This window comes from Sminthopsis crassicaudata, chromosome 5 (assembly GCF_048593235.1).
Source record: "Sminthopsis crassicaudata isolate SCR6 chromosome 5, ASM4859323v1, whole genome shotgun sequence".
In the NCBI taxonomy this organism is placed as follows: Eukaryota; Metazoa; Chordata; class Mammalia; order Dasyuromorphia; family Dasyuridae; genus Sminthopsis; species Sminthopsis crassicaudata.
Window position 1 is genome coordinate 293,924,756 of NC_133621.1, and position 16,302 is coordinate 293,941,057.

Sequence of the window (16,302 nt, forward strand, 5' to 3'; positions counted from 1 at the left end):
TAGAATCTGACATCCTCTGCACCCCTCCTACGCCTACACACACACACACACACTAACCCTGCAAGTGCCTGCAACTACACCATTAAGCATGAGGCTAATTGGGAAGTTCATCGCCATAAGTATTGGAAGAGCTGGCCCAGATTAATCATTGCGAGGATAATGGCTTTTGACTGGGCCTGGGGTTCCCTGCCACATTAGCCTGGAGTTATAAAAGGAAGGGACAAGTTAGTGGAGCTCTGGGGATTTTCTTGACCCACCCTCCCCCCCATAAAAGGAGTGATCTGTGATTTGTGGCTCAAAATAGCCTGAGTGGAGCTGAAACCAGCCCTGGAAGAGGGTCCCAGGTGTCCTATTTATTTCACTTTCACACTGATGGGAGAATTTTAGTAAATGAAACTGTGCTTTTTGTCCCCGGGATGTTTTAGTACCATGTGAAGTGGGGGAGAAAGGGGGGCACACAAAGCCCAGCTGAGCCGCTATCTGAGGCCCCAGGCTGAACAGGAGTTTGAATCCCAGCCCCGGTTAGGTTAGAGACTGCCAAGAATAATGGCCTCTGGAATGAGGGACCTTCACCTCATAACCATTCACTTGGTTCCATCCAGTCCCCCTTTCTGGAAGCCCTGGGGATGGCAGGTCAATTAAAATTCCCTCTCCCCTTCAATCCAAAATCAACTCCGCAGGAAACACTGGCTTTGCTACAGCTCTCTGAAGAATCCTGTGTTCCAGGAGAGTGGGCATCTGGGCTAGCGGCAGAGACACTGAGCTGGCAGTTACAGGATTACAGGGCCAAAGAATTTAGTGTCGAGAGCCCCAGTCCAACTCCCTTCTTTTAAAGCTGGGGAAACGGAGGCCCAGGGAGCCAATGTGACAAAGAATCATAAACCTAAAAGTGGAAGTGGCCTTAGAGTTTATGTGGTTAACTCTTAATTTACTGTTGAGGCAACTGAGACCCAATCCTTTATTCACCAGCTAAAGAAAGGGAGGCCTAAAGATAAGAAAGTGATTTTCTGATGATAATCTAGGTAGCAAATAGCTATGGCAGGTCCCTTAACTACAGGCTCATGGCCCTCTTATTAAATCCTTCATTCCCTCACTTGACACCTGCATGACCAAGGAAAACTGCTCTCCCCACTCTAACCTCTACATTGACCAACAATATGGCCTTGGGGGTGAAGGTCACTTTCACTGACAATCAACTAGTTAAGGTCCCCTTCAGTGACATTTGACCCCTACACTGACCAAATGTATGGCCTTGGGGTGAAGATCACTTTCACTGACAATCAACCAGTTAAGGTCCCCTACATTGACATTTGACCCCTACACTGACATATGGCTTTGGGAGTAAAAATCACTTTCACTGACAATCCAACCAGGTCCCCTTCATTGAAGTTGAACCCCTACATTGACCAACTGTATGGCCTTGGGGGTGAAGGTCACTTTCACTGACAATCAACCAGTTAAAGTCCCCTTCATTGAAGTTGACCCCTACATTGACCAACAGTATGGCCTTGGGGATAAAGGTCACTTTCACTGACAGTCAACCAGTTAAGGTCCCCTTCAGTGACATTTGACCCCTATACTGACCAACTGTATGGCCTTGGGGGTGAAAGTCACTTTCACTGACAATCAAACCAACTTACTAAGAGCCACAAGTACAAAGACCAATATAATCCCTACTTACAATGAGATTCCATCCTAATGGGAGAGAAAACAAATACATACCTAAATAGATCCAGCATGAATATAAAATGAATAAAAATATCAAGTCATTAAATACAAGGCAGTGGGAGAGAGGAGGAAAAACTTCAAGCAGAATAATAATGAGGTAACATTCATACAGCCCTTTCTATGTGCCAGGCATTCTGCTAGCATTTTAAAATATTATCTCATTTGATCTTCACAGCAACTTTGTGAGGCAGGTGCTGTTATTAGCCCCATTTGACAGACGAGGAAACTGAGGCAGGCAGGCTAAGTGATTTGCCAGAGCTACACAGCTAGTAAGTGCCTGAAGCTAGATTTCAATTTGAGGTCTGTCTGATCCCAAACCCAATGCTCTGTCCGCTGTCCCACCCAGTCAGAAGATGATACCTTAGATTGATCCTAAGGAGAGGGAGACTGAAGCAGAGGTAACAAGGGGTGCGTTTGGGATTTGGGGAACAGCCGAGGTAAAAGCTTAGAAACCGGAGATACGGTGTCATCGGTGAAGAACAGAGAGAAGGCCAGTTTGTCTGGATTGCAGAGTGCCGTGGGAGAATGATGTCCAGTGGAGATGGGAAGACAGGCTGGGGCCAGTTTCTGAAGGGCTTTTAAAGCTAAACAGAAATTTCTATTTTATCCCAGACGCAATAGGAAGCCACTAGAGTTGATTGATTCACACTTTCAGATCGACACAGAAGGAAAATTACTTTGGCAGCAGTATTAGGATGGAATGGAGTGGGGACAGACTTGAGGCAGGGGAACTCATTAGGAGGCTGTCTGCGTGAGATAAGAGCCCAGACTCAATGGGAGCTCTGGGACTGGAGAGTAGGATCAGATGGAGGAATGGCTGAAAGATCTGGCAGCAGATTCAATCTGTGGGGCAGCAAAGAGCAAAGTGTTGAGGATAAACGCCAGGGCTATGAACCTGGGAGATTAAGAAGGATGATGGTGTCTTCTGCACGAATAAGAAAATTTAGAAGCAGGGAAAATTGGAGGAGGGGAAATAATGAGTTCGAGTGGAGGCATAATGAGTCAAGCTATCTACAATCGTCCAATCCCAAGTGTCCAATAAGCAGTCAGTGATATGGAAATGGGAATTGTGGGGGGGGGCTGCTCGATAAACCAGTGCCTTCCCCCTCTTACTGTGGCAAAGCCAGAAGCTTTGCTGAGTGGACCCTGGTCCTGTTTGATCTCATAGAGAGTATGTAAGTCAACATTTTCTGAATGAAGGTCGTTAGGGAGAAATCAGCAGGCCCAAAAGGGGCAGAATACTTTAGGTTGAGTGTTTGTCCATAGCACTGGGCAAGTCACATCACCTCTAGGACCCTCTGTCTTTTCATCTGAGAAATAAAGAGGATATTCCTCAAATATTCCCCCATTTGGCTGCTGACAGAAGGAGAGATTTGATTAACTGTTACACTTGAGGTTTGTGAGCTAGTTCTAGAGTAACTAAGTTATTTGTGCTAGGAGTGCTACAAAGTTTCTGAGGCTGACTGCCCAACCAACATTAACTGATTCATTCTTGTTTCCTGTGCTTAAAGGGGGAGGGGGTGATACAAGACTATCTGGTTACCATTTTACAAAAGCCAATGCACTCAGGCCCAGAGGGAAGCAATCAGTGAAGGTTGAAGTTGGACACATGGCGGGAGCAGCACAGCCTCGGAGAGCTGTTTATGTACTTGTGTAGACATTTAGCACAGCATCTGTCAGGGGAGCCAGTGGGGAAATCTCCCAGGAAACAGTCAGCTTTGACTTCTTTAGGAGGTAGGGGTTCTACACACTTAATTTGACGTTGCCTTTATTCATCAGAAGTGAGTTGTCTTGCTAGAGTAAGCATAAAAGGGAGGGCTGTTCACCTCGGTTTTATTCATAGAATCCTGGAACATCAGAGCTGGAGTAAGGAAGGGGTGGTCCTTAGAACAGGGAGTGTCAGCTGACAGAACCCTTAGCACAAAGAATATCAAAAGCGGATGAGATCTTAAGACATAAAATATTAGAGCGGAGGTGGGAAGGAAGTTTAGAATTTGGAATGTGGGAGCTGGGGGTAGTCTTAGAACAAGGACTTATCAGAACTGGGAGAGAGCTTAGAACAGAGAATGTCAGAGTTGGGAAGGGATCTTTTAGAATAGGGAATGTCAGAGCTGAGGGATATCTAGAACAGAGAATGTCAGAGCTGAGGGATATCTAGAACAGAGAATGTCAGAGCTGAGGGATATCTAGAACAGAGAATGTCAGAACTGAGGGATATCTAGAACAGAGAATGTCAGAGCTGAGGGATATCTAGAGCAGAGAATGTCAGAGCTGAGGGATATTTAGAACAGAATATCTAGAACAGAGAGTGTCAGAGCTGAGGGATATTTAGAGCAGAGAATGTCAAAGCTGAGGGATATCTAGAGCAGAGAATGTCAAAGCTGAGGGATATCTAGAACAGAGAGTGTCAGAGCTGAGGGATATTTAGAGCAGAGAATGTCAAAGCTGAGGGATATGTAGAACAGAGAATGTCAGAGCTGGGGGATATCTAGAACAGAGAATGTCAGAGCTGAGGGATATCTAAAACAGAGAATGTCAGAGCTGAGGGATATTTAGAACAGAGAATGTCAAAGCTGAGGGATATCTAGAGCAGAGAATGTCAAAGCTGAGGGATATCTAGAACAGAGAGTGTCAGAGCTGAGGGATATTTAGAGCAGAGAATGTCAAAGCTGAGGGATATGTAGAACAGAGAATGTCAGAACTGAGGGGATATCTAGAACAGAGAATGTCAGAGCTGGGGGATATCTAGAACAGAGAGTGTCAGAGCTGAGGGATATCTAGAATAGAGAATATCAGAGCTGAGGGATATCTAAAACAGAGAATGTCAGAGCTGAGGGATATTTAGAACAGAGAATGTCAAAGCTGAGGGATATCTAGAACAGAGAATGTCAGAGCTGAGGGATATTTAGAACAGAGAATGTCAAAGCTGAGGGATATCTAGAACAGAGAATGTCAGAGCTGAGGGATATCTAGAACAGAGAATGTCAGAGCTGAGGGATATTTAGAACAGAGAATGTCAAAGCTGGGGGATATTTAGAACAGAGAATGTCAGAGCTGCGGGATATTTAGAACAGAGAATGTCAGAACTAGGAAAGGGAATTTAGAATAGTAAAGATAACAGCAGGGAGAATCTTAGAACAAGGATGTCAGAGTTGGGAAGGAGCTTAAAACAAATAATGTCAGAGTTGAGGGAGATCTAGAATAGAGAATGTCAAAGTTGAGAAAGAATCTCAGAATAGGGAATATCAGAACTAGAAGGGAACTTAGAGTAGGGAGTGTCAGAGATGGGAGAAAGCTTGGAACAAGGATGTCAGAGCTGGGAACAAGACAGTACAAGAATGGCACATCCAGGCTCAATTTTAGAACTGTTAAGAATCATGAGAACTCTAGAACATGGAATGTCAGACCTCAGAACACAGAAAGAGAACCTTAGGATTAAGAATGTGAATGCCATATAAGACAATAGGACATAGAACACCAAAGTTGGGAAGGACCTGAAAAATGAACTGTTAGAGCTAGACAAGATTTGCATGATTTACTAGTACAGTTCTTAATGATTTGCCCAAAGTCACCAGGCAAGTTCGTTATTATATTACCTCAGATCCAAAATGCAGAATCAATACCACAGTTCATAGTACATAGAGTTAAAGATCTAAATTTTGCATTTTCAATTTCTTTGGAGGAGAGATCACTGACTCTAGAATGATAGGATCTAGTTTCAAATTCTGCCTCTTACACTTGTCTCTGTGTGTCTCTGGATAAGCTCCTTCCCTTCTCTGAGTCTCATTTCATCATCAGAAAACTCAGAGGCTGGAGTAAATGGCCTATATAGCAATGATCTTATTATACTATGTCACTTCACTGTTTCAGACCTCAGTTCCCTCATCTGCAAAATAAGACGGCTGGACTAGATGACCTCTGAGGTCCCTTCAAGCTTCCGAACTATGATCTATGTTCATATGATCTCTAGGACTCAGTTTTCCTTTCTGTGAGATGGGGATGAAAACATTCCTCACCCATTTCCCCCCAAACCAAAGTTACATGGGACTAGAGGACAGGAATGGCGGCTTTCTTTCTGGCAGTGCGTCCATTTCCCATGACAGTGTAGGGACTGGCCTATCAGTGAGATGGAGAAAGTTATTGTGAATGTCTCCCCAAGACTCTATAAAAACCATTAGAAATATGTATCATCAGGCTGTCTCTTTGCGGTTGATTTCTAAAGCAGCCAACAAAGATGAAGCAAAATGCTGAGTCTATTCATGTCCACCCACCATCTTAAACATTCCTTTGGTTTATCCAACCAAACCCAAAATTGACGTGAAGTAGAAAGAGATTGTTCAACTCCAGATCTGGAGGAGATTTTGGAGAATACGGACTCTATCATTCCTATTTTACAGAAAAGGAAAGTGAAGGGGACAAGGTCAAGATCCCATGGCTTGTGTCAGAGTTAAGAGGCAGAACTGGGGCCAGAATCCAGGCACACTTCACTATTTCTTTCCGATTGGGTCCAAAAAAAGAGAAAGAAGGAGAAAAGTGTCTGCAACACTAATACAACCTCTCTCCCTCTTCATTTGTTGTGCTCTCGGTGAATTGCATGTGAATGATTAACACTTGACCTTGGGTTCCCTTCATTCCATCAGTGAAGACTGAATAGAATCACAGAGCTGGAAGAGACCTTGGATATCTGGACTGATCTTAACCCATTTTACAGAGAAGAGGAGATTTAGGCAGGGGAAGCAAAGACTTTGCTCTAAGCTACACAAGGAGTTAGTTTGCTATATGGGAACAGGATCTAAAACTGGAACACTTAATTCAGCCCCTCACTTTTACAAATTGGGAAACTGAGAATTGGAGTGGTAGAATGACCTGAGCAAGGTCACGTGGCCAGTCATTGGCAACTCATAAGCTCAGAGACACCTTAGATGTGTACTCCATAGTTCCTAGAACCTATACTGAACAGGACTGAAGATATCTTTCCATGTCTGCCCTGATTCCCTCTGGAATCTGAAATTTATGGAGCCCTCCTCAAAGAACTAATGTTCTTAACTGATGCTGAGAGAAGCAAATAGAACCAAGAGACCATTGTACAGTAACAACAAGATTATGTGATATCAACTGTGATGGACTTGGCTTTTTTCCAACAATTAGATGATTCAAAGCAATTTCAATAGATTTGTGATGGAAAGTGCCATCGGCATCCAGAGAGAGAATTATGGGAATGTAATGTGGAGCAAAGCAGAGTATTTTCACTTTTGTTGTTGTTTGTTTATTTTTCTTTTTTAGGCTTTTTTCCCTTTTGATCTGACTTTTGGAGAGCAGACAAAATATGATAAATGATAAATATGGAAATATGTTTTGAAAAATTGCACGTTTCCTTGTATCAGATTGCTTACTGTCTTAGGGAGAAGGGAGGGGGTAGAAGAGGGAGACAATTTTGGAATACAGGGTTTTGCAAAAGTGAATGTTGAGAGCTAACTTTGCATGTATTTGGAAAAATAAAATACTATTAAAAATAATGTCCTTAAATGTGCAATAAGATGAAATAATATAAGATTGCAAAGGAAAACAGCTATATTGAAATGTTATCAAAATATTTTAAAGGTATAAAGATTTAAGACAATAACCACTACCCTAGTCCAGACCTCTCGTTTTCCTGATATGGAAACTGAGCCAAAGAAAATTTACAGAACTCGATCACAGCTACATAGCATCACTGGGCCATTTGTATTCAGGTCTCCTGATTGGAATGGAAGAGAAAGAGGAAGGAATAAACATTTATTATTATCCCAAGCACAGCGCTAAAAGCTTTTTACCAATATTATTTCATTTGATGCTTACAACTGTGCAAAATTGGAGCTACAGAAAATATACAAATATACATATTTTACCAAAAATTGAAGCTAGCAGATATTAAGTGACTTCCCTAGCTTTGTTCAGGTAGTAAGAGTCCAAATTTGAAACAGGTTTTGCTGACTCCAGGCCCAAGACTCTATCCTATTATACCACACTGGCTTCCATCCCAAGCCCAGGATTTCCTGCAAACGCATTGTGGTTCATTTGAGAAAATATTGACTCTGGGGTCAGAGAAACTGTTTTCAAATCTCACCTCTGATGATGTTAGACTAGGTACTTAATCTTCATGGTCTTCAGTTTCCTTAGCGAGAAAGTCCTTTCTAGATGCCCTATCTTTGGTCATAGTAACTTTTACTAAGCAATGGGTGGTTCCTCCTTAGGCCATCAATCTGGATGTGGTTTGGATTAACCTCCTTTTTTTTTATTCTCTTCTAGCTGGTCATGCAATACCTTTACTATGGTGGTCCAGAGTCACTTCTTATTAAGAACAATGAGATAATGGAGGTTTGTGGAGTTTCATCTGGGATTTCTGTAAGCCTGAGTTGGGCCAATATTGTGCTCCTGGGAAGGAGACTGGAGTATTGTCGTAGAAAATCGGACATCGGTGTCAAGGGTGGAGAAGTGGGAACACAAGTTCAGCTTTGGGAAAACCAGTGTGGGTTTTATTCCAGTAGTTCAGGAGTGCAGAACTATGGGTCTGGACTAATTGATATAAGATCAGAGTATCAGAGCAGATGGGATAAGCACTGACTCCTCAGTACTGCTGACAAATAGGCGCTCTACCAGTTGGGAAAGATGGATGGTTTAATTCATTCTTTTAACAAACACCTGCTTGGTTCAAATCATGGAACTGGATAAACAGAAATATATAAGATGTGGCCAATTGGCAAGCACTTATTTAGTGCCTGTAGTATGCCAGTTGAGTGGCAAGCCTAAAAAAATGAAAGTCAAACAGTTCCCACCCTTGAGGTGTTACATTCGATTAGAGAATCCAGAAAGTTTGCTTAAATCCATGAAAAATAAATGTGAGGTCATTTTCAGGGGATTGTAAGGGATCTCGAAGGTGAATAACTAGGTTCCCACAGAAGGTTCAGAAATTAATGCATTTGGAGGTTTCTTCCTATACATCCATAAATCCATAAATATATATGACCACATATATATACATATATATATAAAACCACACATATACACACATGCATGTATATAAACAGATATGCATATGTGGGCACTATGCAGTTGTCAGGGTTGTGTGTGCTCGTGCTAAGATGTGCAGGAAGAAGTCTTCTCCAATTGTGTTTATACTTGGATTCCTTACAGGAACATAGATATTCTCTTAAGAGAGGTCTCTGATACACACATGTATGTATGAATATGTGTATCAGTGTATGTATATATATATATGTATATATATATATATATGTATGTACACTGTGTTTATATTATTTAATTACCTAAAATATGTGTAACACTTCTGTACATTATGGATATATACACATATACGTGCAAATACACACACATATATTTTGCATGGTATGTGTGTGTGAAACTCATGGTTGTGAGCATCAAAACCTCCAAGTGTAGCCTGAACCAGATTAAAATATAATTGAGAAATGTTTAACAAAATAAATAAAAACATAACACAACGTAGCTAATGTTGATTTGTGTTAACCCACAAGGACCCACTTCTAGTGGAGATTGACCTCACGGTTGTACAGAAATAGCCAAATTATAAGCCAGGGTGTGAAAAGCCCAGCTCAGTAAGAGGAGCTCCAGAGAGGGAGACTTAATTGCATCCTGTTGGGTCATGGAGGAGAGGGTCTTTGAACTGGGTGGAATGTCAGGATTTAGGGATTTTTTTGGACTTTGGTTGGTAGAAAGGAAGGGATCCTTGAAGGTTTCTGAGTCTGGAAGGAGATCAAAGTACTGTCTTGGTGATGTTTTCAGATGAATTAGAAGGGAAGGGAAGAAAGGAGGAGAATAGATCTGTTGGGAAATGTGGAAATAGTCCAAGTGGGAGCTGCTTCGAGCTCGGACTAAGATGGTAGCTGTAAGAACAGAAGGGAGGACATGGGTGCTTTGAGGAAAGACTCAACAGATGAGACTGATTAAATGTGAGCAGCAAGGGACAAGGAGGAATCGGAGGTGACACTGAGCTTCCTTTTACATCCAGTGAAAGTCAGTCCCGTTCAAGGCAGCCTGACTGATAGCCTCCCTTTTATAATTTTTTTTTTATTTTAGCTCCTGTCTGCCGCCAAGTTTTTCCAGCTCGAAGCTTTGCAGCGGCATTGTGAGATCATCTGTGCAAAAGGGATCAACACAGAGAACTGTGTAGATATATACAACCATGCCAAGGTAACGCCCGCAGCCCCTTTCCTGGGTGCAAAGAGTATAGACAAAGGAGGAGTCTTGTTTGTATAAGACATGGGACCTATTGTTGGCAAATCAATGAGAGAAAGAATGATTTGGGTTGAAGGCATGGTCCTTAGGAAGGAAGGAAGAAGGAGGAAGGGAGAGGGGAGGGAAAGAAAGAAAGAGAGAAAGAGAAAGAGAAAGAAAGAAAGAAAGAGAGAAAGAGAAAGAAAGAAAGAAAGAAAGAAAGAAAGAAAGAAAGAAAGAAAGAAAGAAAGAAAGAAAGAAAGAAAGAAAGAAAGAAAGAAAGAAAGCCAATTTTATTTATTGTCAATGGAAAAACCCTCCCCCTTTACAGCAGCAGGATATTTTGGACAAAATATGTATTAAACTACAACCCAATAAGATCAATAGTACAGTTATTATCATCCCCACTTTATAGAGGAGGAAACTGAGGCTGAGAGGTGTAGTATCTCACTACTAGTGAGATGTGGCAGTCAGCACTTTTCCATGTGATGGTTATCCTGTGTTCCCCTCAATAGCATTAATGCTCCTCCACCAGCCCACAATCCATCTTTACATGGATTCCATTTTGGCCGATGTCCCTCCAAAGAGAGAATTGTTTAATACCGACTATGGGCTGGGGGAGGGAACCAGCCCTTGGCCTTGAACCTTGGGAAATATGAGAAGGCAAATACAAATGTCAAAAGGGGCCTTGGCAATATTAAATGCGAGCCCTTGTGACAACTTTCCATATAGAAGGAGGCCAAAGATGAGCTTGTTTTAGCAATTCTGACTTTCCAGTCAAGCTGTCCAGAATTAGAGAAGCTTCGTCTTTTAGCACATTTTCTTTATTTACAAAAGAGGAGGGGTGTGTTGGTAAATGTTTAACAATCAGCTTTCCAGGAAGAGGGGTGAGGAAAATATCTGTGTGACTCATTTTTAGGGTTAATTTGCACCATTAACATCTTCTCCATCACTTGCTTAAGTCTAGATGATGAATATAACAATCCAAGTCCGGATTTCTTGTGTTTGTGGATTTCCAAGGTGGAAATAAATGCTCACACTGAACATTTGACATTTGGTTCTCTGGTGTGAGCTGGCTCTTAGCACACTCCTACAAAAAAAGCAAGCAGATTTTTCTACCAAATGGAGTGAGCCAGAGGTCAGAAACAACAGGAGAACCAGGAGTGGAAGGAGACCAGGATCCCATTAATAATAATAATGTGCTAACATTTGTGTAGGGTCCTTTACCAGCAGCTAGGGGGCACCATGGTGGTCGAGCACTGGCCTTGGAATAAGAAACATTCATCTTCCCAAGTTCAAATCCAGCCTCAGACACTTACTAACTGTCACTCTGGGCAAGTCACTTAACTCTGCCTGCCTCCGTTTTCTTATCTGTAAAATCAGTTGGAGAAGGAAATGGCCAACCCCTCCAGTATCTTTGCTGGGAAAAAAAACAAACAAAAAAGAACACAAAATGAGGAAGAGTTGGACATGACTAAAACAACTAAACAACAAAATATAGGAAATTTTACTAATAACATAATAAAACTAATAATGTAGCATTTATGGTTTATAAAGTACTTGAAAAATCTTATCCCACTTAATTCTCACAATCACTTTGGGAGATGGGTGCTGTTATTATCCCCATTTTACAATAGAGTAAACTGAGACAGATGATTGGAAATTAATTAAGTTGCCCATGTCACACAAATCATAAATGTCTGGAGTTGGATTTGGACAATTTGTCAGATGTTCTAGACTCCAGAAATGATGCCCTGGGTTCGAATCCTTGTTTGGTAGCTTTACAACAAGTTGGGTTGGAGAAAGGCTGGACTTGTTAGCCTCTAGAGTTGCTTCTCTCTTAACACTCTATGTTTCTTAGGATCTAGCAGATAATGGATCTAGTAATGGAAGCAGCTCTAGGCTGCGAGTCACAGGATCTGGATTCTAATTCTGCTTCCACCACTAGCTGGGTAGTCTAAAGAAGATCATTCTTCTTCTTTCTGTCTTGGCTTTTCTCACCTGTGTAAGCCAGGCTCTCGGACCCTTCTCACTCCAGTTTATGAGTCTATCAGGCCCAATCTCCTCTTGGGTGGGCTGAATAAATAGTCGTACTAATTCATTCAGGCCATTAGGATACCACTGAGCATCTTTCCGGTTTTATGTCCTAAATGACACATCCTTTTTGCTCGCAGATGGTTAGCTCAGTGGGTTACAGCTCTGTGCTAAGGAGGCCAAGGTCATGGGCATATTTCCCATCTAGGCCAGGAAGCAATACGCTTTAAAAAATAATAAATTTGTCATTAATGATTTCTTCTTTCTTGGATCATGGCTCTATCTCAGAGTCTCCTCCCCACCTTTGCTCTCCGTGCCTTCACCCCGTCTGCCTGGGGGAGAAGGATGCCCAATCCTAACAGCAAAGTACAGCTTCACAGAGTAACTGAACTCACTGGCCAGGCTGGCAAGTACCTACCTCATTTCTGCCACATTTTGGCCAAGAGGAGAGCCAGAAGCCCCCTAGGGTTAGAAAGGACCTTGTATTAATTACAGATGGGGAAACTGAGGCAGGAAGAGACTAAAATTCTTGAGCTAGAGCTGGAAGGAACCTCCAAATCCATCTGATTCAATCTCCTTGTTTTACAGATGAGGAAACTGAGGTCAGGAAAGGGAAGTGGTTACTCAAGCCCCTCAATGGAGCCACTTTTGAACCCAGACTCTGATTATAAATCTAATACTTTACTCAGTACCACACTGTCCTCGAGTCATTATCCTAAAGTTCTCTTCTCTCCCTAGAGATCACTAGTCACTAATCTATTTAATCAACAATTATTAAGTGCCTACTGTATGCCAGGCACAGAACTTGATGCTAGCTCTATTAAAGCAAATGTGAGAGCACATTTGACCTCAAGAAGCTTCTGTTCTACTCGCCAATTCCATTCCCTACCCACTGACCCTTAAGCTCCATTCCTGCCATTTTTTTCCTCTACCTGCCCGATCCCAACTACACAGGTCATGGCCATTTTGCATCCCAAGTAATGTGAGAGGCTCTGGGCATTTGCTATGTTTTAACCCAGGACATGCAGTAGGGCACACTACAGGGGGTCAGCAGAGAACTGTCACAGTGAGAATCAAGCTCAACAAGTCAGAGGAGCTGGGTCCAAATCCTACCTTTTGACTTATTATCTTCATGATCTTGAGCAAGTCATGTTGTTTCTCTAGGCCTCAGTTTCCCTATCTGTACAGTGAGGGTTTGGAAGAGACAGCTCCCAACTTTCCAGCCCCAGCTTACACAGGTATCACACTCACGACCTTCTTTTCCTCCTTCCCCAGTTCCTCGGCGTCACGGAGCTCTCGACCTACTGTGAAGGCTACTTCCTCAAGAACATGATGGTCCTCATTGAGAACGAGGCCTTCAAGCAGCTTTTGTACGATAAAAATGGAGAAGCATCGGGTCAGGATGTACTCCAGGACTTGCAGAGGACGTTGGCAATCAGGATACAATCCATTCACTTATCCTCTTCCAAAGGCTCTATCGTCTAAACCCCCGAGACGAGAGGGCACTCCCGAAGGACCTTCCTCGTTCTCTGGCTGCGTCGGCTTCCGAAGAATACACACGATTCCCACCGGCATGTTCTCATCTGGACCCAGGGGCTTCCTCGGCTGTCCTGGCTCCTCCTGGCTCAGTGACTGTGTACAGCTCTCGTGCATTCCTCACACCAGGGAGATCCTGCTCATGGCTGGCTAGCGACTGGGTCCTGATTTGGAAATCCAGTGAGGGGACCATGGAGCTGTGACCCCACTTTGGACATCCCTTGAAGCACGCCCATTCGTGCTGGGGACCGCTGATGGAAACACACCCATGTAGAGATGGTTGGGCTTCCTGAAGCCTGATGAAGAACGGTCCAGTACCCACTCCTAGGAGCATCCCCGTATGCACTTCCAGAGACTGGTGTTTGCAGGTTTAGTGAGTTTTCATCACGCCCGAGAGACAGTTAGAAAGATTGCAATCGTGAGGAACAGTCTAGGCAAATTTATAAGGGTGGGGACTTTTTAAAATATATATATATATATATGTTCATTTAAAAAATGGGGTAGCCTTGTAGTTTAAAAATATATTTCTAAAAAGCTTAAAAGTTCCTTTTCAACAGAATTGTGTATAAGGATCCAAGTTTGGGATTTTTCCTTGTTTTTTTAAAGGTCAAAGGTACTCCCTGTGTCAGTGCAATAGACAAGATTTCCACTGGTGTTGTTTATCAGCCGATTTAATCTTGCCTCGCCAACCACAGTGATACACAAGAGGTACACTGCCAACAACCACCTCCAGTTCTGCCACTGAAGAAACAATCCTGCATGCTATCGTTATTTGGGGTTCCTGCCTGGTGAAGCCTTTGCATGGGGATGGACCTGGCCCACACGATATCCACGCTACAGAGTTGCCAAGGATTCCATGGGACAACGTCGTCTCTCGCTCTGCCGCCGCCGCTGGTCCAGCCACAGCTGCCTATTCCTTTCCTGGTGGAGCATCGTAGTGCAATCGATGGTTTCCATGGGATCATATTGGTGGAAACTGAATTTTGAGGGAAGCCAGGGTGGGTCAGGGGTGGGAAGGGACTTGGGGGAGGGAGACATGAGAGCATTTAGCATTTATCCCGGGGCTCTCTTCAGTTCTAGTAAGATATCAGTACTTTACTACCGACCAGAGAGCGTGATTATGTTATTTGTAATGACTAAATATGTAATATAGAATGATTTCCCATCACACCCCACGAGTGGACGGTCTAGGACTCTGGGTCGTGGACATTTATTGACTGCTGGGTCTCAGTTCCCTTTGCAAGTCAGTAGCTAGCAAGAGAGAGGGCTGAAAGACCACAATAACTTCTCAGAACTTTTCACACACCCTTGTTTTAAAATATACTCGAGTGCAGCAAAGACTCTTCACCATTTGGGGCGACATCTTGCTATCAGCTTCCTTCTCTCCCAGCATGCCTCTTCAGAAATTACCGCCGCCCGCCCCTCAGAATCTGTTTCAGGAAACCTTCCCCCACGCCTCTGTCACGTGAGGTAATTCTTGGGTCCGTCGCTCAGAATGTTTGATGTCAGTGGCTGCTTCTGGGCTCCTGCTCCCACTCCAGGGATGTTCAGCCCATCAGCTAGGAATCCATCGATGGACGTTGGTGTGGATCACTCGGAAAGCCTCTCAGGTTCCCTCTGGACCAAAAGGGGAGAACTCAAAGGGCTTCCCGCCCATCCCGGGGAAGATCCACAGCATGTGATCCGGCAGGAAGCTCCTGCCGTGTCCGTCCATGTCCTTGAAGAAGCTGTCTGAGATGCAGCCCTCCTGGCCGCTTCCTGTCCTTGAATGTTCAATGCTAGAGCAGAGCAGCTCCGCCTTGGCTTGCGTGATGGCAACCCCCCTTTCCCCAATGGTGTTCATGTTTGAGCTTGGTGTGCTTTCTCTGTCATTAAAGCAAACATGATTTTTTCCATGTTGTGATCTTTTTGTATGATGAGCAACTACCCTGAGTGGCCACTCCAAGGTAGACCTTGTCTTGTTACAGACTTACCAAAAAAACAAACAAAACGAAAACCCTGTTGTCCCTTAAAGCTCCATGGGAAGTGAACATTGATACCAATTGAGCTCTCATAGCACCTAACTTAGAGAGCCTTCCGCCATTATTCAGGTGCCAAGGCTTTCAGACACAGTCCCATCCACTTTCATCTTGTTTCCACGGGTATTTATTATTTATTTTTAATTATTAAGCGTTTATTATGTGCCAGTTACTCTGGCCCTGAGGCCTTGAGGATTCAAAGAAAGGCCAAAAATGGTCCATGATACCCAGGAGCCCACCACAAACAAAGGACCTATACAGGATAAATGAGAGAGGAACTGAGAGGGCCTGGGTGGGTGGAACAGTCAAGGCCTCCTGCAGAAGGTGGGATTGGAACGGATTTGTGAAGGAAGCGAGGAGGAAGGGAAGTCGAGAAACCGTGAGGAACATGGGCTGTGTGGAGAAGTATAAGGAGGCTGGAGAGATGGGAAAAGCTGGGCTCCAAAGTGATTAAGAGTCAATTAGGGGTAGCTAGATGGCACAGTAGATAGAGCACTGGCCCTGAGTTCAAATCCAGACTCAGATCCTTAACAATTACTAGCTTTTGACCTTGGGCAAGTCACTTAGCCCCAATTGCCTCACCCCCAAAAAAGTTAAAGAGTCAATTGGAGGGTTTTTTACATGATGTCCCATACTGAAAACTGCACTAAGACTTTGGGGACCCTGATCCAGGAGGAAATGGAGAAACACTGGCACTTAATGATTGCGGGGCTGACGTGATCGTGACTATGCTTTAGGAAAATCGCTGCTAGCC

At 43.4% G+C, this 16,302-nt stretch overlaps 1 protein-coding gene across 1 annotated transcript in view; it reads left to right on the forward strand.

The window, feature by feature from the left end:
* ABTB3 (ankyrin repeat and BTB domain containing 3) overlaps positions 1-15,423 on the forward strand; it is a 333,872-nt gene extending 318,449 nt beyond the window's left edge. Inside the window, exons 16-18 of the mRNA XM_074271499.1 lie at positions 8,017-8,085; positions 9,823-9,936; positions 13,270-15,423. Coding sequence (XP_074127600.1) covers positions 8,017-8,085; positions 9,823-9,936; positions 13,270-13,479 — 393 coding nt within the window. The 3' untranslated portion in view covers positions 13,480-15,423. The remainder of the gene's footprint in view (positions 1-8,016; positions 8,086-9,822; positions 9,937-13,269) is intronic.
* The last annotated feature ends 879 nt before the right edge of the window (positions 15,424-16,302 follow it).